Below are 27,951 nucleotides of genomic sequence, written 5' to 3'. Positions count from 1 at the left end.
CACAGCCGGACGACGTGCTGACAAGCGAGGTAAGCTGCTCCTATCGCAACTCCGCCTCGCGACGTCTGCGCATGCCGGCAGTACATCCAAGCAGTAAGTTGTTCCGCCCTGTCTTGCGCCTGCATGCGTTAACAGGGCAAGTAAATTATGAGGCACACTTCTGGATTCTGGCCTTCGCGCAGCGAGGTACGGGGTCAGCTAAACACCCCGCTCATTTTAAGCAGTTAACCTTCGCTGACTTCACTGCTGCTTCCCCTAGAGCGCTGCATTTTTTGCAACTTGCTGAGGGCTAAGCAGCAGTTCCAGCATCGAAGCGGGAGATGGACATTAGGATTTCGATTGTTGTGCGCGGGTTTTATTGTGGGAAAACGCTAGATTTATGATACTGTAAGTTCTGGATGCGCCTGTTATTCCCCACTGCGTTTCTTCGCAATATTACTTTCATCTTCATCCTTGGTGCCATCGATAGGCTATGGATATGTTTCTACGCAGGAGCAGGCATTGTAACTAGTCGCAGTCGCAATAAGCAACTGGGCACAAAATAGGGCCTGTCGTGAAGAGAACTTCTAATTTCGTAGCATAGCGGCGTATATTTGGGAGATTTTAAGGTTCGTTCCGGGGTAATATCGTATGGTATTGTGTGACATGGTGTAGCATGCGTGACGGAAGCCAACAGTCACCGAAAGGAAGGAGAATAGGGGATGTTTTTTATTTTTCAATGTGTGCTGTTGATTATTTAGAAACTAAGTGTTGCTATTTTATGGATTAAAGATAATTGTTAAAAAAGTGGACGAAAACCACATGCCGCCGGTGCTATCCGCACCCGCGACCTCCGAGCTTTGCGTCCGGTGCTCTATCAACTGAGCTACGGCGACGGCTGTCAAATCTCTTTTCGAGGATATTTCTGTATAGTCTTCGCTCCCTGGAATTGTCTTGCCGCTCGCTTTTTGAGGGTGTTGTTTAGTGCCCTCCCGCTCCCAGGGCCGAGCCCCACAGTTTCAGCGAGGAAGGATTGTCAGACGTCAGCCTGGTCCCAGAGGTGATTCAGCGTGCTGCCCGCGTCGAGCAGCCGAGGCAGCACAGGCAACCACAACGCGGCTAGAGAACGAAGGAGCAGCACCTGATGTGCAGCAAAGGAAGCTAAGCTTGCGCAAGAACCACGTGTTCCTGAGCCAACGAAAGGCATCATTTCGAAAAGTTTTAAGGAAAAATCATCCCTGCTTGCGCGCGTTACAATGCTCGCATCACACTGTCTAATCGTCTTTCCACCTTTGTTTTTTGGTATCGGCTTTATAGTGTTTTGTACCCGTGTGGGGGGGGGGGGATGTCTTCTGACTTCTATACTTTTAACTCGAGAAGTCAGAGCGCCGTAACATAGCACCGTCGCTTGCGTTTAGCGATTTACTGCATCATTCGTTTTGTATTAATACTCCCACAAAGGGGAAATGTATCAATCGTCGCCGAATAGTTAAACGAAAAACACGTTTCGCCCCGCTTCGGGAGCCTTGGTCTCAAGGGTGTTGTGAGGAGAGGTGGGGTCAGGATGTTTGGAGAAACTCTGCGGCAGCCTGAGCTTACCACAACGAACGACAGTGGCCCTCTCGTGGCAGCGGCACCGCATATAATCTACTGCTATACAGTGTCAACCCGGCTCCACGCATTCCCTCGGTTTGGGTGAGATTGGGTATCGCTGGAAAACTTATTCAGATTGATGACGTGATGTCAGTTCTAAACAATCCCACTCTGCAGAGATTTTGCATGATATAAGCGAAAATTCCCTTCCTTAAACCAAAACATCGCTAATTTGTGAAAAATTCCCTGCTGTAATTTGTAGAGTCCCAGAAGTTTCATCGGCATCATATTGTAGCATTTTAATTACTCCTTGCTGCTCGTCGGTATTAATGAACCAAATGTGTAAGAATTCGCCGAGTCCCTCTCTCTGTGCATGTCTATGTTTTCTTTACCATGCTTCAACGCATATTTCATCCTGTGGTCACCACCTATGACTACGCGTTAAAAAAAGAAAGGTGATAAGATTCCAGTTTCAAGCTTATTCCACCAGAATCTACTGCATGGAAAGAAACTAAACACGAAAATCAGCGGAATTATCCAATTAAGTCGCTTTGAATGCAACTTTGTGCATTACGACTTCGCTGGTTTCTCTCACAGTGCGCTCTAGCCAGCATTAATTTTTCGTTAAGTGCGAGTTCAGTATCGTTCAGCTTGCGAATAGTGCGCTTGTTGAAACCAATCAGCGAAGCCAGTAAGAAATATTTCACAAAAGAACAAGTTTTGTGGCACATCTTCCGTCATTATCTTGCTGACAAATTCTGCCGCCAGTGATGACTATTCTTTGTGATGTCTATCTTCGAAACACAGGATGATTCCATGTTCCCCACGGAGTTTATTTCATAAATCCAGGTGTTTTTATGTTACTTTTTCAACTGATCGCTTATAAGAAAAATTTGCATGCGTGTAAAAAATAACCATTGGTTTTTGTCATGGTTTCCATAAACCACTAATTAGAATGTCGCACACGTCGCCGAACGTAAGCTCTGAGCCGCCAACGTGGGATCAAGGTGACCGGCAGTGCGTATTGCCTATCGCTGCTGCGACGACGCCATGCCCAAACGCGCCACTGGAGGCAGCGCTGTAGTTCGGCCATCGCGATGGCCAGCTTGAAGACGCGATATACGATAAAAAGCCCCAGACAGAACAGCCTTCATTTCGTTCTAGGACGTTCCGTAGACAACGTACGGGTGAATGCCCGCAGCGGCGCTGGTGTGGTAGGCATTACCGGCGGTAATTATTGAACGACAAAGCAACGGTAGCACAAACGCACTATAGGCGAGGTGATGGCACGGCTAGGTTTAGTGCTGAACGCCGCATGTGCCTCACGTCGGAGTCTTTTTGATGGCTCTCTTTAATAGAGGGGACGCGGGAACCTTTGTAGAGTAACAGTGGTGGAAACTGTCGTATTGTGAGAGAGCTTGAAGGCAGCCACAAGGGAATGCTTTCCGCACTGGAATCGACTGCGCCCTTCTGTCTCTTTCTTTCCTGCGTTTTAGCTGGGCACGTGCCATCCCTAGCCGTGATCGTTTTCTTTACCCGGAAAAAAAAACACTTTGTTTTAGCGGATTGGCGAAATAACTTATATTCGAAGAACTAACACGGGGCTCGAGTAAGCCAACGCTGAAAGCTTCAGCAAAACGTAAAAAATATGACGTCATTCTTCCTATCTGCACCATGAATCAATGAGGCAGCACGAATATAATAGGTGAATAGTGCCGCAGTAATACAATACGCGCCACTGCAGACAGAGCAAAATAAGTATTACAAAAATATCAAATTTATTGTTACGAGGAAATACTATGGGGAAATATAATATAAAATGCGAGGGTTGATAACATGTTTAGGAGAACACCAAAAGGTGGAGATTTCTAATAAGGGAGTAATTGATGACTGGCATCCGCCCAAGCGCTGCCATATGGCTACATAAGAAAGCCATACATCTCCCACAGGAACTTCGCAGTTAACGAAAAATTCTTTCTGGTCCGTGGTTCGAACCCGGGTCCACCGATTCTCCGGAGAAGTTGGTGTACCGACTGCGCTAACGGGATGGCGAGAGTATGGTAGGGCCTAAGCGAAATGATCAATAACTCGAAGCTTCTGTGGAAACTGTACAGTCTTCCTTTGTAGCCGTATGGCTGAGCTTGGGCCGATAACAATGATTAATTGCTCTACTATTACGAATTTACTCCACCATGGGGTGGTTCCCGTAAAACATTTCATCAGCACTGTTCACACTTCGAGATATTGAGCAGTTCGCTCTCGCCCTGGGCTAGCCGTTCCTGTTAGCTCAGCTGGTAGATCGACTGCGCCGGTGAAGTGGTGGTCCCGGGCTCGAAGCCCGGACCAGGAGGAATTTTTCTTTATTACGAACGAATTTCTGTGGAAGCTATCCTTGTCGTATTGCTGTGCCTGGGTTGATGCCAATCAGTAATTACTCCGTTATTATAAAACAGAACAGTTTTATAAATAACAAAATGATAAATAAACAAATAATTAAAATGTTTTGTGGTAGCAAAGCTTCACTTGCGAAAGCCTGCTTTATATGAGGAAAATATGCTTTGGTTTTAAAAATCTGCCATGTAATTCGAAATCTTCCGCTCTAGCTGCATACACGTCCTGCACGCGAGAAGTGTCGGGCGGTATATGGGTGTATTCAGATAGGGACTTCAATCGAGGTGTAATGGCGGCTCTTTGTTTCCAATTAAATTTTCATATGTGGTGGGGCAAATCAGTTGACAGAAGAGAATGGGTCTTTCATTGTTTAGGGGGTTTTAACGTTTCAATGCGACTCAGGCTATGGGACGCCGCAGTGAAGAGATCCGGAAATTTCGACCTCCTGGGGGTCCAATAACGTGCACTGACATCGCACGCTACACGAGCATCTAGCATTTCGTCTTCATCGAATTGTGACGGAAGCGGCTGTTATCGAACCTGCGTCTTTCGGGCTAAGGGCCGATAACCATAACCACGGAGCCACTGTGGCGGCTATGGACATATATGATTTTCAAGATAGGCTGTAGTTTTCTTGGAGAAAAATAAATCACGCCATAGCAGTGGAAAAGTACGCTTTTCCGATTTCTTTAAATTGCATGTTTGGATCCCCGGCGAACAAAAACGAAAATTTTGTTAGCCTGAAGTGTTTTTCCAACAATAACATGGAAGCATTTCCGTTTGAAGATATCTGAAAAACTTTTTTGACTTTCTTGATTTCGTAGAAAACAATCATGAACACTATCCAAACAGTCATGCGTTGGATCCAAGATGGGCAGTTTTTAGGAAAATAATGGAACAAGAAGGATTGAGAACTTGACGCTGAAGTTCCTGCTCGGTATCTATAGGTCTTTGCTACTCCCGCCAGGAAAAGGCCGCACTTGAAGAGAGGGAATTCTTTATTTGATAGCGTGATGACATTTGACAAAATTTCAGAATTCCGAGAAACTGACAGCTTTCATTCGGATTTCAAACCAGCCATCAAAGCCCGTTATCTTTCAAATCTACCTGAAAAAGCTTTATTGCCTTGTAATTTCTAGACTTGCGCTAAAGATTTTTCTGCATTACATTGTTTAAGCTGCAGAATTAATGGCCCAATTCAGACCATAATTTGTTCATTTAGAATTAGTGGAAATTGTCCTTTAACGAGAGTAACGATCGCGAAGTAGATTTTGAACTGACTGCCAATGGTTTAATTTTAGCTAACACGTTTACAGAACTACATAAAATAATCTGGGATTTTACTGGAGCCTATTAGCTCCGTCTTTATTAGGTTCAACAAGCCTCCATGGTCCACTTCCAAGTCCTCGTTTCGTCTCGGGCTTTCAAGCCTTTATATTGCGTGTTTGACTGTTGACGGCATGGTCAAGGAAACCGTGCGCGAAGCAAACTGCTTAATGTCTTAGTTCTTAGTTCCGAGCCCTTTCTTCTTTTATGCATCGTTTCACAGACCCACTGCGTTGCGCTGATTCTGAGGGCTTGGTTTGTTTCTACAATGCTTGATTCGTCAAAAACACACTCCTCATTGCTACACGTCTCAGAAGGAAACCGGCGTTGTTTTATTTTCAGCTGCGAAAGCAGTACTCAGATGCGGCTCCATTATCAGCTGGCAGTAATTATTTTTTTATGCGAAGCATACTACTTTAGCTACCACTTCAGCCCTTCACCGTGGTTATGCGCCTCCAAATCACGTGATACATGACGTCACACCACGTGACACGATGACGTCACGACAGTGGAGAAACGGGCGCCCACCTCGCGCCGTCGCTTTGGTTGTGCGCCTCCAAATCACGTGATACATGACGTCACACCACGTGACAAGATGACGTCACGACAGTGGAGAAACGGGGGCCCACCTCGCGCCGTCGCTGTGGTTGTGCGCCTCCAAATCACGTGACACGATGATGCCACACCTCGTGACACGATGACGTCACGGCAGTGGAGAAACGGGGGCCCATCTCGCGCCGTCGCTGTGGTTGTGCGCCTCCAAGTCACGTGATACATGACGTCGCACCACGTGACACGATGACGTCACGACAGTGGAGAAACGGGGGCCCACCTCGCGCCGTCGCTGTGGTTGTGCGCCTCCAAATCACGTGATACATGGCGTCACACCACGTGACACGATGACGTCACGACAGTGGAGAAACGGGGGCCCACCTCGCGCCGTCGCTGTGGTGGTGCGCCTCCAAGTTACGCGACACGATGATGCTTCGCATTCTCCAGGCTTAACCAAGTTAAGCCTCAGCCATTTTTATTTCATCCAAGTCACAGTCTTTTGCCCGGAGTACATGCATATGAATTGAATGTTCAAAACTGACCAAAGCAGCTGCAAATGACAAAATGCTTAATAAATCACAGTACCGTTGTCTCTGTCATCTCCTATCCGAATGGCTATTCATGTAGAGGCAGTGACAAAGTTAACGGGAACATACGCGATATCTGCATATAAAGTAGAGCATGACTATTCGCGAACAATAGATGAGAACACCGGAACCGAAGTGAAAACCGCAGTCCTAACGCATCCAATTCGCATATGGCCTAACTACGCAAATCGATTATCAGTTTTTTTGCGACTATGGCAGCTCCATTGATCATTTATTTGTTAGGTAGCAAAGGCTGAGAAATTAACCTGGATTGAAGACCTATGTAAACCCGAGGATCAGACACTCTGATACGAATACTGTCGTTATTTATTTTCATTCAGCTAATGATGATTTCACATGTATGAGCTTTTTATGGATGGTCCTCTTATGGACGAATAATACCCATCGGACGTTTGCTACTTTTCTGCAAAAATAACGACAGTATTCGTTGCAGAGTGTCTGATCCTTGGGCTTACTTAGGTCATCAATCCAGTTTGATTGCTCAGCCTTTGCTGTGTTAGGAAAAAATGATCAACTGCCCTGCCGCAGTCGCAAAACACTGATGATAGTCGATTTGCGTATTTAGGCCATATTCGAATTGGTGTGTTTGGACTATGGTTTTCACTTTGGTTCCGATGTTCGGATCCATTGTTCACGAATGGTCATACTCGACATTCATAGATCACTGGGAGTCCATATACCATAATGGCACAGTGGTGTAGCGGTTAAGCGATGCGCCACTGCACTGCAGTGGGGCTTGTGCGACCAAGGTTGCTCTTCCCGAGCAACCACTCGCGACCAATCATTAACTGAAGTGACACCTGCCACGGTGGGAAGTGTTGATGTACTTATACGCACGCACGCACGCACAGCCGGCAGGTTGCCTACAACCCGGTGGGAAGGTTGGCAGCCTGCCGCAAAGCAGGCTTCATACATCGGCTTTTTGCAAGATTGCGGGTACGGCCGTAGAAAAGATCAAGAACCGTTTGCGTGCCACTGATTGCAGCGGCGCCGTTTCGGAGGAGGACACTATTAATAGGCGCACATATGGTGTACTACATATCTGGCGATGGCTGTATCGAAAGGATTGTAAGGAAGCATAGACCTTCATGACTAGCTTTGGTGAGAGTGCCTTATTGATGCGAAAGCATTACTATAGCCTATGTCGGCGGCTTTCTGCCATCAAAACCGTGTCCGCAGCGATTGTGGGAAGCTATAAAAGATATCCCCTCAAATGTGGCTGTAATCGAAGGAGGATGATGTGAGGATGCTGCGCAAAAATTTTGGTGCCGATCCGATCATTAGTTAATTAGAGTCAGAAAAGTGACCGAAAGTGGTCGTGGTCGTGCCGGGAGTGGTGCTAAATTTGAGTCGTCTTGTCATGTACCATGTGATGTACTACTTGAATGGCGCACGTGACCGGAAAAGTGGGCAGAGCCAAAGCGCGGCGCGAAATTTGAATGTCCGAAATGACTAGCGAGGTTAAATGATGGGGGCTTTGGAGTTGATCGATATCTAATCAATAATAGCCAATTATAGAAACGCCAGTAGTAAACGAAGATGAATTAAGGTGCATTAGAGTGCATTAAGGCGAATTAAGGTGGATAAGGTGCGTAAATAAGATGGATTAATGTGGGTGTAATGTGACTTAATGATACATTGGAATGAATAAAGGAGAATTAGAGTAAACAATTGTGAATTAATTTTGAATTAGGTGAATTTATTCCGAAATAAATGAGTTGAGTGTAACTAGATTGAATTATTGTCAAAATTGTGAATTATGTTAATCAAGTGTGCATTAAATGATTTAATTATTGAATTGAATGGTAATTATAGCGTAAGGTGCATTAACTGTGGTTTAAGGTGAATTATGTGACTCGATCACCAGACGCGACGTCACAAACGACATAATGACAAACAGGAGCAGCTAGAGCCAAAGAGGAGCAATTACAGGCGGGCGAGGAAGAGTGAATGCTTTCGCATTACCCCAGTGCGGTTTCCGCAGTGCCCTCTAACGTTTATTAAAGTGACAGCTGGCGTGCAGTGCAACGAACCACAGATTCGGTTCAATACCACATGGCAGTAAGATACGTCTCTTAACAGTACATGGACTGGTTTCGAGAACAGAGGCAAATGAGAGTGGGGTGCTGTACTGAATATTTGCTGACCTATCGCTGACACTGAGACATCAGGCAGTATTTCGAATCGTGTTTTAATAAAATAAAAGCACGACTCTTGAGGGCTTAAATTAGTTTTTGTGCTGTAGTTGGTTTTTTTTTGCTTTCGCTGTTACATCAGGATGAGTTTTCAGGGATGCATAGACATAAAGCGCCTTTCGGACAGTCGGTACCGGCGCAGCAAGTCAGCCCGCATTTCCGATATCAGATTCAGCCGCACCAGCAGAAAGGAAGATGCATGTGTCCCACAGGATGCTGTACCTGTACACGCGGCGAAAGCGGACGCCAGGCGGCGCAGGTATGTCCGTTCGCGGGGACGCCGCTGCAGCCGCCACCCGAGACTTCCTGTCATAGACAATACCAGGACGTCCTTCCTGCGTTACAGGCAGAGCACAAAGACATTCGGCATCCGGACGTTGGATCTGGGGATTCTCTCCGCAAGTGATTGTGGTGATATGCGCAAGACTGCTCAGAGCCGGCTCTAGACGGGAGCAATCTGTCCTCAGCTGAATTATCGTGGCCGGAGTTTGTCATTTTGCCCGTAGCGCATTGCAACATTCTCGTTTTCCTTTTTTGTCCCCAAATCTTGTTTTTCATTTGCTGAACGCACCATATTTAGCGGTAACCAACCTCTGTCGTTGGATACTTCTTTTTCGAAAATTTATTTGCATTGCGAAATTGCGGTGATATTTCTGTCCAGTCCTTACAATCTTTTGAATGTGTGCAGTTCTTCCAGAAGTTTTTGATATGAGAACGCACGTCACAAAAAAAAAGCTTCGGCGTGAAATTCTCAATTTCTGATTTTGATTTGAACGTTACAGGGGCCCCAAAGAAAAAGTATATTACATAGACAGAAACCGTTTCATTCAAGCCGTTCAAAATTGGGAGTTCGCCACTTAAGGAAAGAATATAGCATTGAATAATAGAAAATAGCGTTCTTAACAATGTTTATGCCACCAGGTGCACACAAAGTGCAAAGATAATTACCGACATCAGTGGCTGTATCATTAAAAAAGAATTATATATACTTTCACTCACTGCAGTGAGTGCCAGTGTTTACAGTGATATAAAAAAGGCTTGGTTTAGATGGTTGGTTTGTTGGGATTTAACGTCCCAAAGCGACTCATGCTATGAGGGACGCCGTAGTGAAGGGCTCCGAAAACTTCGACCACCTGTGTTTCTATAACATACACTGACAGCGGACATTACACGGGCCTCTAGAATTTCGCCTTCATAGAAATTCGACAGCCACGGGCGGGTTCGAACCCGCGTGTTTTAGGTCAGCAGTCGAGCGCCATAACCACTGAGCCACCACGGCAAACAACATTTTAATCTCTGAAGAAACCTGACTATGTACACATATTCGTCAATATGTGTATAGTAGTGTTTATTCAGAGATTAAACAGTTGTTAGAAAGCGCTTCGTCCTGTGTGTTCCTCCCTTTTCCGTGTTTTGATAGCGCCCACCAATACCTTCAAGAATGTATTTTCAACTAGCCCCAGTAGTAGTTCTTTTGAATGAAGCGTTCCAAAGCCTGGGATGCTTGCGTGGCATATTTGTGTGTTGCTCCATTATATGCAGTTGCTTACATACTGAACTCTGATCCGCCCAATGCTGGAATAAGGCTGCGTCTGTTGTGAATCCCAGTAAGCTTTTCTAATGTAAAAAAAATTAGATTCGCCACAAAAAAAATGTTGCGTGTTTAATATTTCACCGACACGACAGATACTTCTTGCCTTCTTCTCTTCTGTCTTACCTTGGGCTCAATCCACTTTTCTCAAATCGTCGCATTGAATGTTTCAAGTTCTCGCACATGATTTTTGACTATCCGTGATTTGAGTAGCTTGGCAACTATTTTAGAGCGCAACTCTTAGCCCATTTCTGCGTTTAGCAGCGTCGCCGTCGCCGTTGTACGTTGTAACCAACAGAGGACGCCCTTTAAGCTGCGAAAGCAATGGAGCGGGAGCTCGAAAATTAGAAAGGCAAAGCGCAACCTCTTCCCCTCCTTAGCAACCGGCTTGCCAGTGGGGAGCGCAGCTGTGCACAGCAACCGTGGCGTCACACAGTAGCGGTAGAACGAGCGCCCGCGTGTCGGTGGTCGCAGCTACACGACCGCTCCTTCGCCAGACGTCTCGTTGCAGCCGAGTGAGTGAGACGCATGGCTCCGAAGCGGCCCAGAGATTCCGCGCCAAGCGGTTCGGGGAAGCAGCAGTCGGTTGACCACAAGGCTTTTGCCAAGCACACTTTAGAATTTCCAAAGTGTGTTCGCTATTTTTGTGAGGAAAGGAAATGCGCAGTATGTCTCCCACAGCTGCGAAACCAATAGAGCGGGGGCTTGGTAAGCAGAGGGTAAAATTTGTAAATTGGTTTTTGAGGAAAGGAAATGCGCAGGATCTGTCTGACACATCTCGGTGGACACCTGAACCAAAGGGAAGGCGCATAACTGACCTCTTGGAACACTGAACACTTCAATCGTGCTTTAAGCTGCATGGCGGTTGTAACAGATGTGCGATGCATACTTTGGCATTGACAACTTTGTGCTAGAAACGCTGCCACCTGCCAGAGTGGCAGGGTGGATGGGGAGTTTAATGTATATATATAGACAAGCGGGAATTTCTTACCACTTATGCAGGAGAACATCGCGTTCCTCTCGCTCGTAACGGCTCCCACCGCTGTGACAACCTCGCGAAATACTTGCGCAGACCTCGCCTTGAGAACCAGGCTTTGGTGCAGCAAGTCGAGCATATATCCATCTATTTCTCCGTCCACATAGCTTCCTTCATGACCGTCAAAAACTGTTAGTGGAGTGTTTCTTGAAGAAGAAATGTGTGTGAAAAATAACAAGTTGTCTGTTATTGTACATACATGTCTTGCTCGAATTCTTTGCCTCAATCTATCGAAAAGCTGAAGCAGCTGATGAGCTGCGCTCAAATTTCGCATTAGGAAGTATGTTATCGTCGGCAAGTTTTTAAATTCTGCTATTATCATCATTAAGAAGCTGTCACGAACTAAAAATTTCACCTTTCGTTCTTCGTACTGGCTTGCTCAATGCAGTTTTTTTCCGCGCACTTCAGAAATTTTGAGCTGCCTTCCTGGGTGTACTCGTGCCCCGTCTTTGATAGAATAGTTAAAATCTACGATTTGTACGTAACATGTATTTAGTGCGCCGTTCCCTTGCGCTTTCATATTATCTCACATGCTCCTTGCTGTTACGATTTGTTTTCTCGGCAATAGGCCAAATCGAAGCTGCGTTGTCTCAAAAAAAAAAAAAAACAAAACATCCCGTCGGCATCCCAGCCGCAGGCCGTCACCATCCGGCCAAGTGGCAGTCACGTGTCATCACGCGACCAGCGTCGCCCGCGTGGCGGCGCACCCGTTGCGATCATTGTGGCTGCCCACGTAGCCGCAAAGTTTGTTTGTCTTGGAAGTTACTGTAGGCGTTAGGCATTAGCGCAAGACAGGCAGCTAGCAGCGAGAACTTTGAGTTTAGGGCGTTACGCAGACTGTAAAGACGTGGCAATTTTCGCTGCACGCCCTCAAAGGTTGCTGAAAATCAATAATAAGCAAATGTCTATCGCCAGACCACTCTTCATAAGCGATAGAATGAGCGGCAGTGGAGCAGAAAAGACCAGAAGCTGCATTATTTGAGGATGCATTTGTCCATTTTCGATTTCGGATCTATTTGATAATCTGGAAATGGTCGCTGTTGTTCGGTGATGTAGCGGTGGCTTTCGAGCGTCCTATACGAAGCGAGAAGCGACCGGACCACTGGCTCATTGACGGCCGGACCTGGCCAGGTTAACCGCTGCGAGCGGCGGGAGGCGAAGGTTATCATCGACGTGGCGCCCCGCTACCTTGTGATTTGTGCGATTGGCCGCTTGCTGCTTTCGGCTGATGCTGACGTCACGTTGATTTCAATCCAAACGGAATGAAAAATGGATATGCATTTCAAATGAATACTTATAAAATACGGCTCCATGACTTCTTTCTTAAATCAAGGATAACAGGTGCTAACTGAGCGCCAGGACACATCGTTTGCTGCGGAGTGAAAACTTCCACTTTTCTGGAGAGGGTACGCTGGCAGGACTTAACTTGCAGACCTCGCTGGCACTCCAGTTTAGTTCGTTCATGTGTTGCAGGACGGTGTATAACGAGTAATTTGAACTTAACTTCTTTTTCTGAAGCGTATGGAACAAACCCTGGTGGGCATTAACCGTGTAACCGAAAAGGCTGAACGCTCATGCGATGCATCACCCTGCGCGGTCCACGTCGAACATACGATTGAGTGAATACAATACTTGCTTTCACGAGTGCAACGTGTTGGTTGGCTGTCTCGCTCGAACTAACAGTGATGGCTGAGTGCATCAATCGCAAAAAAACAGGACATCAAAATGTGTGCGGCTTTAACCACACGGCTCCTCAAAGAATGAATACGATGCTTGCAACGTAGAGAAGCAGAATGTAAATAGTACATCGCAAATTTTGTCGTCTCTTGCACAGCCATCTGTGATGCGTCCTGGAATATGTCGCACTCTTAATGACGAGATAGTTCTATTTCTTTCTTTTTTTACATTAGTACTGCAGCGTCCCGCAATTGTTCTCTAACTGCTTTGATGCTGCGGTGATGTTAATTTTTGTGGAGAGATGAGATAGGCGATAACGTATCTTAGTTTCCTACCGCAGGTGTCTGTGTTGACCGATCTAAGAAGGGAACGGAGAAGATGAGCGAGCAACAGGGCGAACAGATGCCGGAACAGGTGGCGAGCAGCACAGGCACCTCAGCGTCCCACGATGCTTCGAGGGAAGATCCTCCGTTGACTGCTTTAAATACTTTCCGGTGAGCAAGGCATGAAGAAATGACCAACTTGTACCGATGACTGAGACAACATACCTAAGCGCACGTTCGAGCGTCATGGGCGGCATTCTCTGGTCTGAGAATATTGTGATTGGCACGGCTCAGCGTTTGAGAAGCTTGCATTCACGGGGATGCCTCATCTCGTTCACAAACCACCAGGGGAGAATTACGATTAATTGATGGTACAAAGTATCTTTGGTGAACGCATCTTCAGGTCCTATGCTGCGCCTTGGCTAATGAGTGCGCAACACAGCTCCGGAATAATTCGAACCATCTGACATCCTTAGCATGCACCGAAGTCTGCTTTCACAATATAGCCGTGCTGCTATTTTTCCTTTGTTGTGTTTGCTGTCAAGCTCTGCCAAAAATTATATTCACCATAAAAAATTTCTCCGCGGCAGGGAAATAGTTCGTCGTTCAAGCTTTTCATAACTAAAGAGAAATATTATAGGACGAAATTATGATATCAAGAATTTCGATTCCTTTCGCTTGTTTTATAGAGTCGGACATTCGAAAGCTGATTTAGTTGGTTCTATGACTGCGGGCCATTAGTTGTGGATGCCAGCTGCTGTTCTTTTAAGTTGTGTCCCACGATATAGATATTCGGGCGTAACAGCGAGGCAGCTCCCGCCTCGTGCTCATGAGCTTAACTCCTTAGCAATTCAACCCCGGATGGCGGTGAGCTCGAAGAAATGGATCTTACTTGAGGAACCAAAACCCGCGCTTCGGCGAATTGTTTGGGAATTGAATTAGTAGTCTTTGCTTGTTTCCTCATGCATTGCTTTCATTCAATTCATTTGCACAGCCTTTGGGCTGCACGCAGCATTAAGACCGAAAACATCGCTGGTATTGCGTACAAGGGAAAACTAAAAGCGTAAAAATTTTTATGCCTGTTAAGGAAGAAACAACACCAACTCTTTTAGACGGCAATTACGGCAATAGGTTTATCATGGTATGAACCAGCCTGTGTTTGAAGTGACGCGAAAAATTCCTAAAATGTCAGTTATAGCGATTTTACCATGCAGTATGTGCCTGTTAAATCTCCGAATAGTCAACTGCCAGACGTCGTTAATTGCTAAACCACAAGATAATGGCCCCATGCGCCTAGGGATATTTTGCAAGGCGCAGCCCTCAAACGCCTTTCACTGCTACATCTGCTGCCGCAGTCTAATGTCTCCATACGGCAGGCTGAAAGCGGTGGCCATTGGGAGCAGCTCATCGCCTTCAAGAACTGGCAGCTGGTGGGCCCCTAGAAGCACGCTCCGTATAATCGGCTGGGAGCCCCAGCTGCGTCGCAGCTCCACTGAGCCGCCGCTGCTCGGGCAGGAGAGAGGGAACGCAAATGGGCACAGGAGCGAGGTGCACATGCGCCGGAGCGGCCTGCGCTCCCCGCCGATCCCGCACCACCGCTCCGGCCGGCTCCCGCATCAGTACAGCCACGCCGCCAGGCGCAGCGCTGCCAGAAGCCATCTGCTGCGCCGCTTCACGTATGCCATCGCCATCGTGCTCTCGCTGGTGCTTCCCCTGCCTGGCAAAGAAGAAAGGTTAGCGATATTCAAGCGCTAAACCAGCATAGCGGCGCTGAGGTTTAGCATAGCGGCGCTGAGCGTCAAGAGGCTATGAACACGCACCGCAAATTTTATGCGCGGCGTGTCCACATTTCAAGATGTAATTGCATAAATGATCAATGATACGGTTTCCGCTATTGTTTGTTGGCAATGACACAGTGAGATGTCACACTAAGAAAAATACGCGCTGAAGTTGGACGTATGGTTTACGTTTTACAGCTCGGTTGGGATGCGTACGCGCCAGCCACTACCCCGCAATATATAGCGCGCATAATGGACTGGAGCAGCAAATTAGTCGAGTGACGTGCCACAGCTATCATGCTTTGGTTTTCCGTTGTAAGTGTAATACTTTAGACTGCGATTAGAGGTGCATTCATATAGCGGGTGTCTCCGGGAAGCCCACCACTAATTTTAAAAGTAAATTTTTTAGGTAAAGACGCCTTTTTTCTGTTATAGTAGCAACAGCGTTGGCGGACACCAGAGAAGATATTAATCATGTTCAGTAGAAAGTGATTAACTAAATTCTAATGGTCAACTTTTAAACGGTCTCTTTGCAGTTAGAGCTTCGCAGCTGGCCATTAATGATAACCATATTAGTTTTTAGTATTCAGAAGAAGCGAGTACCCTCGCCGCTGTGGCTGAAGAAAGTTGAGATGTTTCTCGCATAATTTGGAAACTGCGCACCTATGGTGCGCGCAGACACCAAACCATACCGCTCCGCGGCGCACTACCACGGGGCCTTCTCTATCGTGCTTCGGCTCGAGCAGCGAGGAGCGGTGAACACCTCAGCGCAGGCTGGGCAGTGCCTGTCACCTGGCTTGTTCACCAGAGGAATTTCAGGAGTAGTACTGGTATTATTAAGGACAGAACAAACTCAATATTTTGTGCCTCAAATGCCTCAAATTGAAATGTCTCAGAATGAAATTTGTGCCATCACTATATGGGCGGCCCTGGACTTTGTTGCGCAGGGCACCCGCACACTGACTGGCACATTATTCTATGTACAACCCAGCAGCCGTGTATTGGAGTTGCGGCAGCGGCATTTGGAACAGCCTGCCCTTCCTTCATATTCTTCTCACGGCGAATACTTCTAATCTATGCACATACGAACCGAGTGAAACTGCATTGGGAGCCGGATTATTATTAGTTACGTGGCTGAAAAGAACACTGGCTCAAACCATTTTGTTGGACAAGGCATTTGGCGCCGATGCCGGTGGTATGACACTTTTGTGTACCGAATGAGAATTGCACCTCAGTCCTATAAGACGGACGCAGTCTCGGCAGTATCGGAAGACTGGCTTAGTTTTTCAAGAACAATTCATCACCATAAGCCAAACTACGTTCACTGCAAGAGAAATACCGCTTCCAAATGACACCCAATCAAAAATTTCCGACTCCAACAGCAGCGGTCTTATATTGCGAACGTGTCTCCATTGCAGGAACGAGTACTCAAGGCCTATGATAAGGCTTCGGTAGGCGGTTACATTCTGAAGCAGGCAGTTTGTTCCATCTTACCTCTGCTTGGTGACGCTGGATTGACAAGTGAAAGCTTTAACCTGTATCACCTCTGAATCTTTAAAGGAACTTTAAACGAAAGAGGTCAGCTAATGTTCAAATCTTTTGGAATTTAGGGATGTGGTCTAATGTTTTTCCCTCGTAATATGCACATAAGCTTGTGTACCCGAATTAGAAAACCATGAAAGCATCTTGTGTTCCAAGCACCTCTTTCGAGGCTCCAGAACAGAGCAAAAGTTGTAGTTTTACAATTCCTTATTTGTCTCGCAATCACAAGGTTGATCACTAATGAGGCAACAGGGCCTGGGTGCAGATAGAATAAGCGCAGAAACTGCCCTTTCCCGGAAATAGTTCTCTTGCCTCAAAATGAAAATGTGACATAAGGATGTCGTAGTTCGAGGCCTCAAGAAGAAGCTCTGTCTCAAACATAATTGCGGTCTGTCCCTGTGTTAAGTCGCGTGGTACACATTTGCTAGGGACATACGATAAGTGTGGTAGTACATCCGAGTTCCGAGGTTAACATGATATTTTCTCCACAATTTTTCGCGAAACCTATCCATTCACTTACTACGATGTTTTCAGCTGTCGTTCACTGCAAGCTAAAAATTAGATAACGGCTCTTTTTTTATTATCAGCATTCTGAAAGTGCAGATGCCCTGAAACATTCGCTTCATCTCTTCCCTGCTACGCATCAATATGAAACTGTACAATAAGTGGGTGGCGATCATCTCTGCGCTGTGCTTAGAGCATTCATAAAAGGGGCTGTGAAGTAACATCCTCTTTCCCATAAAACACAGTTCAAGTTTGACGTGGGAGGTATTTTTTACATTGCACAACAGCTGAGGTGTATCGTTAAGACAGAGACTAGACCCAGGCAGCGACACTGAGTGTACAGTGCGCAGGTCTTCACAGTGCACATAGAATCAGAAAAAAAAATGCTTCGCCTGGCGATATCTGGTTAGTCCTGGTAAGTTTTTGTTTGTTGCATTTGTCTTTTTCTTTACTTTGATTGGTTCTCTTCTTACCGGTTTATGTTTCACAGACTTTCTAAGATGTTCAAAGTTTGTTAACTTCGGAAGCCAATATTCCGGATGTAGTTGTGTCAAAGTATTTTTACGACAAATTATTTTAGAACTTACGTTATTTAGCTGACAGCCATTTAGTTCATAGAGGAATCCAAACATCTCCGGAGCAGACATGTGAGAGATATTTCTGTGTCATGCTTCAACTGGCAAAGTAGTTATGTATGAGAAGGCAGCGGAACCATTTTTGCACTTCCCCTGCGTATCTGACTGCCATTTCCAGCTATCTTGAGGATTTGCTCACTAGTTTCGTTTCACTGTGAAGCTACCACTACTTGGAGCGGAATAATCAATACTCAGCTTTTCACTTTTTCAGCAAGACCTCGTGGATCTGGGCTTTCGGCACTCATAGTATTCATTGAGATTCGTAACACAATATCCATAAAACGAAAAACAAGTTCTCCTAGCGCCTTTATGCGCTTTTGTAACGAACAACATCTAAGAAGATGACCGCGTAAAGTATACTAGCCCTGGTTCTTTGCAAACTTTGTTTCGACGAGCTGCTGCGTGATCTAATCTATCAGCGAACTTCATGTTCTGGATATCAATTCGCCCAGATTAAACGCATTCTCCAGCATTTAACATGTCCTCACTGCACCATCCTGTTTCCGCGCAGCGCTGGTAGTCGGATGAAAGCCGGAAGCAGGACATGGGGCATGCGTCATCCCCTTCACCACCGCAATGGGTTGAACCTCCCAGTAGCGCCGTTCAACGAGTTCCCACTGGGCACCGTTCGTACCACTGCAGAAAGATATCATATGGCAGAACTTCCGCAGACCAACCCGACCCTGAGCAGAACCATCTGGTGCGTACATTTGGCGAGAGCCCACATCTTGAGAAGCCGAACTTTTTTGATCAGGCTGCTTTAGAAAAGTATAGCCTTTCTAAAGCGTTAGAGCTTCAGAACTGAGATGGTTTAGGATGACCCAGCTGAGAAAGTGGTGAATAGGGATGGGCTGTGCAACTGAAAATCTAAGATGTAAAAAAAAGATAATCGTATGCTTCTTTTTTGGGCTTAGATGGTACGTGACCCAGCAACCCGTGACGACGGCCCCTTCTCCTCGTTTCATACCAGCATAAGAAAAAGCGCTACAAAGCTTTTTCATCTACTCAATGGCCGATGGCACGTGAATCTTTGGTGCGACGCTGTCGTGTCAGAATAGCGCAAATGCTTGAACTGCCCCGAAGATTAAACATGGTTAACGTCAACCTTGGAGCTGAAATGGGAAATTTTCCGTGGTTAAGCCGTGAGCATGAAGCATAATATTGGTCGATTAATTATCTAAGGTCGGATAGAGCACGTTTTCCTCCACTACCCTTAACGACGATCGGTTGTCTTGCTTTCTCATTACATGTCTTTTCAAAGCTCAGTTCTTCCTTTTGCTTTCGACTTGGATGTCAGTAACCCGCATTTGTTTCCTCACCCACTCGGTCCACTTCCTGTCTCTTAACACTACAACTATCATTTTCCTTTCCATAGCTCTCTGCATTGCCATAAATTTAAGCTGAACCCTTTTCGTTATTCTCTGTGTATAGTTCCCCATAGGTGAGTACCGGTAAGAAACAGCAGTTCTATACTTCTTGAGGGATATTGATAAACTGCCATTCACGATCTGAGAAAGCCTGCCAAATGCGCATCACCCCATTCTTGTTCTTTTAGTTATTTCCCTCACATGATCGGAAACTGCGGTCACTACCAGCCCTTAGCGGACATGTTCCCTTACCACTTGGGGCACCTCGCAACCAATCATAAACTGCTGTTCCCTTCCGAGCTATTGAACATTACTCTGCATGTTAGTTTTTAGACCACCCGTTCTGGTTTGGTTGTTTACGTCACTGATAGTTTTTGTAGTTCATCTCCTAGGTGACTTAGAAAGGCAATACCATCAGAGGGTGCTTATTTTTAAACAATACCCGGAAAAACAAGGTGCGACCACATGACATGATTTTGGCTGAAAAGCGAATAGCTACGCGGGCTAGGCTTGGCAGACCTTGCCGAAGCCACCGGCGCCGCGGAGCAGTGATAGAGCTGCTAGCCAAAGCCGCTGCTTTCAGTTGTTAGATTCCTCCGATGAGTATTTTTATCTTTTGTTAATCGCATTTTTATTTTGTTAATTTCGGGAGAAAATTTCTAGCCACAAACTCCTTAACGGGCATTGCAGAGTGTTTGTTCGGCCATATATATGGTATATCGGCCAAGATTTATAAATTCGGCGTCGCAGTGATCGTCGACAGGCACTAATTGCTTGGGCCGCCGCGGTGGCTCAGTGGTTATGGTGCTCGGTTGCTGACCCGAAAGACGCGGGTTCGATCCCGGCCGCGGCGGCTGGAATTTCTTTGGAGGAGAAATTCTAGAGGCCCGTGTACTGTGCGATGTCAGTGCACGTTAAAGAACCCCAGGTGGTCAAAATTTCCGGAGCCCTTCACTACGCCGTCTCTCATAGCCTGAGTCGCTTTGGGACGTTAAACCCCATAAATCAGACCAAACCAAACTAATCGCTTGGTTGAAAATGCAGGAATGCGAATTTGATGCCTCCCTCGAAGAGGCTCTAGATGGCATACATAGGCGGTGCATCTATATGCCCTCACCAGGTAGGTACTACGAGGTGGACGAACGTTCCTCCACGGACATGCAATACCGCACTTTGAGCCAGGTCTTTCTACCAGTTTCATGAACTACAAAGAGTAAACGGCAGTGTGTTTTTGTGGAGACCGAACTAAAAGTGGGCAAAACGGAGGCCAAACACACAACGCTACGCCGGACGAGTACGGCGCAGTTGCAGAGCAGGTTAAGGCATAAGTGATAGTCACCTCACAGTGGCAGCTGAACCGCTAAGTCTACTATTACGCCATCTCTCTTCCCGACTCATAATATGATGTCCACTTAAACATAAGCTCAATCTTGGATCCATACCAGGATGGCATTATCAGCTTGCGACCAAAAAGAAAAGTGTGTCGTCGTTTTCAGATGCCGGCATCTCACAACTTCAACCGCGATCGCGCGGCCATACACGTTTCAGGCGTGGAGCACTGATAGTGTTTGTATGAAAGTTTGAGCGGCAACTTGTCGTAGCGTTTCATCCTATACAAAAAGGCAATGATAGCATCAGGAATTTACGGTTCGAACTCAGCCGCACGCCCAGCAGTCCCTTTTCTTCGCGCCGGTGTAAGGACCGAACGTCGATGTTTCAAGGGGAAAGCCTTTAATGGCTCATGCTCGCGTTGTCCGTCCGTGCACTGGAATCGTGCCAAGTGTGGCCTCTCCTCCGGGCAGCGACGCAACCTCCTCCGAAGCGGCCCAGTGATTCCGCGCCAATCAGTTCGGTGGGTTGACCACAAGGCTTTCGCCAAATACACTTTAGAATTTCCAAAGTATCTTCAGCAATTCCTTTTCACCCAAGGAAAAGTTCACAGGGAATGTTAATTCTGTAGGCGTACTTTTCCAGTTGCGAATATCTTGGGCTGAAAGATATGCCATAAGCAAATAAACTGTCCCGATAGGTACTAAAGTTTTAGCGAGCAAATTATTTAAAGCTAACAGTAGCACCAGCTTTAGAATTGCATTAATATCTGAAAGCACCTGGGTATTTCTGATTCTGTCCGTCACTATGTCAATGCGTGGGCGTGTGGACGCCGGGAATATTGGGAGGAACGAAATACACTTTAGCACTTGCCATTTTAATTACCTGTACTTTTTCTCAACACCGGCAATACATTCATATCATACTTGCAACATGAAATTTGTGCCCTAGTTCACGCTTTAACGACTTTCACTTTTGATTAAAAAGAAAGAAGAAACACAAAAAGTGCACAAAAATGAGTGTGCCAGCTTTTCTTCACACACACACACAAACACACACACACACACACACACACACGCGCGCGCGCGCGCACGCGCACACGCACACGCACACGCACGCACACATTGAAAACTAAACATTAAGACAGATTTGCTGATCTTGTTGGGTTTGATACCTTGGAGGAATCTTCGACACATTTCCAACCAAAAGTTTTTTAAAATTTGAAACCCAACACATAGACACAGCGAGAGGCAGGACGGACGGGGCATGTAGGAGTGTGTTTGATTCTAGTCCACCTCTTTTTTTCATGCAGGGAATCATTCTGAGATCAGTTTTCTTATACGTGAATCAGAGCCAGTTTTATTTTGTGTAAATCATAAAAAAGAAAGGATCGTTTACGTTTTGAGATGTGCACTGTACCTTCAATCTGTTTGGAACATGTATTAATTTTTTTTCGAAGTGCTCCAACCTCCGCAAAAACATGCATATTCCAGTTGATACAGCGCAACAGAAAGTAAAGAAAGAATTGTCTATTCATGGTTAAAGAATGCAGCGCGAAAAGACAAGGACCAACGAAGAAGAGGACAGGACTGGCGCTGTCGTCGACAGCGCCGACAAGCGCCGTCGTCCACAGCGACTGTAAGAGTAACATTGCACAAAACAAGCAGCACATCCTTGGACGGCTTATAGGTTGTGGCAGTCACACAATGGTACTGCCCGTAGGCTTAGGCAACTCGACGTCCTCCGTCGCTTCTTCGCCTGCTGCCGTTCTTCAACATAAGCACTACGTATGGTCTCCCCGGTTGCTTCCGCTGCTTGAGCAGCCTCCGCCATCAGCCGCTGTAATTAGCTGGGCACCGCGCTTCCTTTGGCACTTTTGGGGTTTTGGTGTTTAACGCGCAGCAGACTGGTGATCCTCATTAGCAGATGCTAGCAGTAAAGTGCGCTAAGTTTTCATTTCTTGGCGCTGATGAGCATAGGACGCAAGGCAAGGCTTCCGCTCGCTCAGTAATCCCGTAGCCCCTAGTCGCAGTACCAGGGCGCCACCTGTGATGCGAGCTTATAATGAATTTTGTTAAGCGTCTGTGCGCCTCTTGTCAGTGTACCTGTATGAACGTGTGTAATTCTCCTAAAGGTTTCCCGATTTATATAAAAAAAAACTTAATAAAAAGATCGATGAGGTAACGTCAGTACGCAAAGCTACATCCAAGCCGTGACTTGAAGGGTTCAGTCTGTGTGAAAAGCGCGAAGGAATAAAAGAGCGTATGCCAAAGTAAATTGTTGATATTAGATTGGCTGTCATCCTCTTTAATTTCATTTTGTTCGCCTTCAGGGACCATTACACGCGTACTGCAGAAGAGAATGACCTTCAGCAGTGCACAGTCATGAGCATTATGAAAGGAAACAAGCTTTATCTGCACAAATCTGCGTATTTTCTAGTTATTTCTCCGGTAGATTTTAGAATCACTTGGGAATATCATGCGCCAAGAAGAAGGGAAGATCTGTACTTCTGTACTTGTCTCAGGTGTTATGGAGTAATAAATAAATTAATGCTCCAAATTTGTCCCACCACTTGCTGCTCACGACTGCACACCGTTGATATATACTTTGTCATAATTCATTGAAAATGCTTTGGAGAGAAAAGTTTAGTTGGGCTATTCACGGGCCGAGCTCTCACAGGGCGCAAAACGGATCTTGAATGAGTAATGCCCGTTTCTTCAGCTGTCCCGACAGCCCGCCGAATGACAGCAAATGTCCTCGTCATTCACGCACTGTGTGGCCACGAGAATGCTTTAAGATTTTGATTCTAAGTTCACTAGCACATATATTAACTTCAAATGACTTGTGGGAGCGCAGTGGCGAGGCAAAGCGGGAATCTTCGAGTAAAGTAGTAGAGGCAATTGCGCAGAACCGCGAAGACATGTAATACTTGTTTGTCATGGTTCTTGTCACGTGAGGGGCGACCAGATTTATGAATTTGCCTGCGTTCACTTGCTTCTGTATCGTTCGAGATTGTCGTAAGTTGTCGTAGGAGGTTGCCCGCAAATAGGAGCAACCGCCTAGAAGATTGGCATTGTTTTCGCTTTACGGGCAGAATTATTCGGTCGCCATCGATTTATTACCCATGTCGAGGTGGGGAAGGGCTCATCTAGATCCACGCGAATCTGCTAAAAAAGTATTTTTGGTGGTTAATTAGCTGTAGAAATCCTACCTATCTTGATGGTGGCGTTTTACATAGTTGAGGGTCCCCTGCTGTGAACGGGTTGAGAAAAAGGCCGTCGCTGTCTGCCGTGTTGAGTTCAGGGCTGGCGAAGAAATTTTCAGATAAGGCGCAAGTATCACTTACAACAGTCTCCACCACAGCGGAAACAGCTGAGAGCGGCTTTAATCGTTGCACATAAATGCCCGTAGTTTCGTGCGTGACAAGCAGTACGAAAAGGCCTTGTTAAACAAATTACATGAAAAACAGACACACAATAGAACTTCGCGGAAATCTTTCAGGAAACGGTTATATTTATGTTCGCGGCTCTGGTGATGCGTTAGCATTACCTTCGTGACCTGTTGCCTCTTTATTCTCGCTACAAATACAACAGTGTCGTTTTGCAATAGTAGTGATACCTTCTTATCGTTTGAAGCTGTCGTGCTCACAGTCTTTTTGTTAGTTGATCGTGGCTAGCGTGGCGTTCCGTCCCCAGTGTTCTCATCAAACATGCACAAGGGCTTTATGAAAGCAGCGCATAGGCCGTGAGTGGCTGCTGGCGGGGATGTGCATCTTTGGTGATTTGCTGTGGCACCCGGGTTTGGATCCGCTTCTTTCTGACTAAACCAGTTCAGCCCGAAGCTCAAGTGCTGTAGGAGGCGAAGTTAACGGCGTGTGCTTCCCATATTGTGAATTTTGCTTCACGCGAACAAGTATGCCCGTAAGGGAAAAGGATTTTGGAAATAAGTTACGGGACACGATCTCCTACTCCTTCATGCTCCTCTATAATACCAGGGGGCGTGATATATGCTTCGATGTCGAGTGCCTGCTCAGAGGGTGACCGAGCAATGAATGCCCTCCACGGATATAAAAATTAACACTGAAGGTGTGTTCACTCGTGAAACTGTAGTTTTATGTTGTGTTTTAACGTACCCGTCACCTAGAGGTGCAGGCGCACTTCCAAGCTTGTGAACGACAGATACGTGTATCGCAAGTTGAAATTTTCTTTTATTAGGCATATAATCTGGAATCTGTGACATAGCAGTTGGTAATGAGCAGAAAAGAAGAGGTCTTTTGGGGAACACACGAGAAACAAGCCAGGTGTGACCGAGACGCAGAAAAGCATAAGCACAAATCATTGTTTTTTCGTGTGTTCTTCTCAGAGAATATATAATGAATATTTCGAAAATATTTTGGCTTCCATTAACTGAGCAGACGGCACTGCGCAGGGCTTCCACGAGGACTGCAGACGGCTTCACGGTGGCGGCGATCCGTACTACAGAGCCCGCCCGTCGCCACTCGAGGAAGGCATCCGACACTGCGCCTACTCGCAGCAGGTTTTCGTGATGCCATGTGCGACCCGCATTGGCTGCACGTGCCCAGGAGGCGCTGCCGTGTCTCCTGCAAGGGCACCACTTGTGGCAGTTTTGTAGTTTGCTTTCCTCATTTCATACGGCGTTTTTGAAGGTTGTGTCTAGATGGGATTTTGATACCTTAGGGAAAGAATTCTGCAAGACACAGCTGATGATTTACTGTTTCTTTTGGGACAATTCCTAAGCAGCCATTTTCGTGGGAATTTGCGGGACACTGGTATTTAAGCAAAATCTTATGTTGCCATTACCTGTTAACATTTCTTCCAAGGCTTGAAGTTTCTAGAGAACCTTTGCTACACTTCATACAATCCACAAAACCATCCAGTGAATTGTTTCGCTGATGCTGCATGGAACGCTGTGCAGGGTAGTGCTAAACTATGTCTGGCAACCCCTTCATGCCTACGGTCGCAGTACCGTGGTTTGGATAGACTGCAAATTGTATGATGCCCAAAATTTTAACTTCTTCACGGCGCTGAAAAATTCCGGAATAAAAAAGGACTTAGACTGGCCAGTCTGAAATCGGTACATAAAATTAGCAGCGCACTAAAGCGGCGAATAAACAATACTTTTTATTCCTTAAAGAAAGGTAAATATAGTGTCAGAAATAAACTGTGTTTATTTGCAACTTAACGGTGTACAGTTTTTCCCGAAAAGTTCGTCTTTGTTTTGAAGGCACTGCTAAGCAATGGAGAAGCCATATAGACCTTCCTTGTTTTCTGCTCAACTGGCTGAAATAAGATAGCGACTGCTGTGCTGCGTCCTGCTGTCATCAGACTTTGCTCTCCTTTGTCCTCAACGTGCGACGTGTTCCGGCAGGTTCATGTACCTGCGCCTGCCGAGCAACGGGATGCCAGGCAATGTGTATTCACATCCACCGGGACGCCTCTGCAGCCGTCACCCGAGACTTCCTGTTTTTTTATGGCGCTGGCACGTTCCCTCTGCCTGCCATGCATAATGCAAGGAAGCCTGTAACCGGGACTGCATGTGCTTTTCCTTACCGCGTCTGGTCCATAGCGGAAGGCGTCAGACTGCTCGCGGTGTCTTCGATCTAGTTAGAGCTTGTAAATTTTGTCTTTGCTCTTTGAGAATTTAAAGTAACTGCACCTACCTATCTTCTGCTGTTCCTCCGCAGTGCCATATCGACAGTGCCCTTCACTTTCCGCTAAAAAAGGCCTATGCCCTATGCTTCCACCCGATCGTGTTTCTCGAATATTTGTTAAACTAGATTTTTACACGAAAATACACCCTAAATATGATATAGTTCACCAGTATAAAATGCTGACGGCATCACACGGAAACTGACCAATGTCTTGTACTCAATCATATTTATTTTTTCACATCTTGGTTGCTGATATTCAACCTCTCTTACGTTGGTTAATATAGAGATAAATTAAGAAATTGCGTCTTAGAAACTACACAGGTGAACGTCATGGCGGCAACATTGTTTCAAGCGGACCCATGTTACTGGTATTGGTCCTGCTCCAGGCAGTGCGCGTTTAGAATGGGCGCTATGTTGGTGAGAGATTTTCCTCGAAGTAAGGCACGCAAGCCTAGCAGTGATGATTAAGTCTGCCGTATGATGACGTTAATGTAGGCGATGAAATGAGTTACAAGCAAATAAAGGGATGTGTCATTTTGTGCATATTTCTGTGCTGCCAACTGCCAGCAAGAAAATGATGAGCCAAAAAATGAGCGCTTTTATTGCCCACGAAAAGAAAAACAGCATTCTGAGTTTTTCTTGAAAAGTCCGATCTCTACCCAATTCTGATGTAAAAAATTGTGCGAAATATTTACTCCCTAATTACGCAAAAAATGCAAACTGAGGGCCTTACTAACGATACTTTAATAATGAGTGTTTTTTGGATTGAAGAACCTAAAAGGTAATACCTTCGTGATTATATCTTAGTGACAATACCTTTGTGATTTTAGCCTTTGTGATTTGAAAATTTTCGAGACTGGTAGAAAACTGCTGAAACACACGGGATTTAGCTTTTTTTTCTTTCTTTGCAACGTCAGGCTGGCTAATTGATCCAGAGTGCTGCCGGTCAAGTACCACAGTAGTTTGGTGATGGTGTTCTTCACGTGTATCGGATTATATAGTTTTGCTTAGCTTTTTTGGTAGCACCTTCAATTGGTGTGGCAGGAGTTTTAATGCCCATGTGGTCACATGTTTAGTGCTGTACTTCGATGGGGAAATGCTCTCCTTACAGAAAGAAAGGTTTGGTTTGGTTTATGGGGTTTAACGTCCCAAAGCGACTGAGGCTATGAGAGACGCCGTAGTGGAGGGCTCCGGAAATTTCGACCACCTGGGGTTCTTTAACGTGCCCTGACATCGCACAGTACACGGGCCTCGAATTTCTCCTCCAAAGAAATTCAACCGCCGCGGCCGGGATCGAACCCGCGTCTTTCGGGCCAGCAGCCGAGCACCATAGCCACTGAGCCACCGCGGCGGCACACAGAAAGAAAGGGAAGGGCGCGAAAAGCATATCTCATCGCATTTAAGTGCCAAAGCTGCAGACTGGCGCGCCAGACCAACTCAGCAGCCTCTAACGGTCCAGTAACGACACCAATTGAAATCAAGATTCAACGAAGGAAATTCATATGGCCTTAGCCACAGGTACAGGACCATTAATTATTCAAGTGGCCAATTATCCCACTTCACGATTGCGTCCAGTCTGATGAGAGGTATTATTGAGGCCCCACGCTCCATAAACTTAAAAGGTCTTTGGCTGACCACTTCCAAGAAAAGCATGAAACGTTATGGAAATTAGAGGCAGTGTTATAGACTCTCTGATGGGGTCTTTCTTTGGCAGATTTTCTCAACGGGAAGTTGCAATAAAAAAATAGCTTCCAGTATTGTGTCTCCGTGAAAGAGTAAGAAATCGTTCTGTCTTCGAGACTTTACATCCGAGCACTTCTGCTTCAAAGGGAATTGAATAATGGTACGTTATAT

At 46.0% G+C, this 27,951-nt stretch overlaps 1 protein-coding gene across 3 annotated transcripts; it reads left to right on the top strand.

Moving 5' to 3' along the window:
- Positions 1-25,488, top strand: LOC149355492 (uncharacterized). Of its 3 annotated transcripts, none has more exons than XM_089577650.1 (5): positions 1-93; positions 13,276-13,442; positions 14,627-15,004; positions 18,242-18,430; positions 24,855-25,488. In XM_089577650.1, the coding sequence occupies exons 2-5, from the start codon at positions 13,327-13,329 to the stop codon at positions 24,970-24,972; spliced, it is 801 nt and encodes a 266-aa protein (XP_089433776.1). In that variant the 5' UTR covers positions 1-93; positions 13,276-13,326; the 3' UTR covers positions 24,973-25,488. The 3 variants fall into 3 exon arrangements, with proteins under 3 accessions (XP_089433776.1, XP_089433775.1, XP_089433774.1); XM_089577649.1 differs by having other exon boundaries at positions 3-93; positions 13,289-13,442; positions 14,648-15,004; XM_089577648.1 differs by having other exon boundaries at positions 3-93; positions 13,289-13,442.
- The last annotated feature ends 2,463 nt before the right edge of the window (positions 25,489-27,951 follow it).

The sequence above is a fragment of the Amblyomma mixtum genome, chromosome 3, assembly GCF_055824585.1.
Source record: "Amblyomma mixtum isolate Tamu chromosome 3, ASM5582458v1, whole genome shotgun sequence".
NCBI lineage: Eukaryota > Metazoa > Arthropoda > Arachnida > Ixodida > Ixodidae > Amblyomma > Amblyomma mixtum.
This window is presented reverse-complemented; position numbering and strand designations above follow the sequence as displayed.

Excerpts from the sequence above, each read along its gene's own strand:
- LOC149355492 (XM_089577648.1), top strand. The coding sequence starts at position 72 with ATGCCGGCAGTACATCCAAGCA. Across the intron at positions 94-13,288 it reads GCCGGCAGTACATCCAAGCA|GTGTCTGTGTTGACCGATCT; the intron begins GTAAGTTGTTCC and ends TTCCTACCGCAG. Across the intron at positions 15,005-18,241 it reads CTGCCTGGCAAAGAAGAAAG|CGCTGGTAGTCGGATGAAAG; the intron begins GTTAGCGATATT and ends GTTTCCGCGCAG.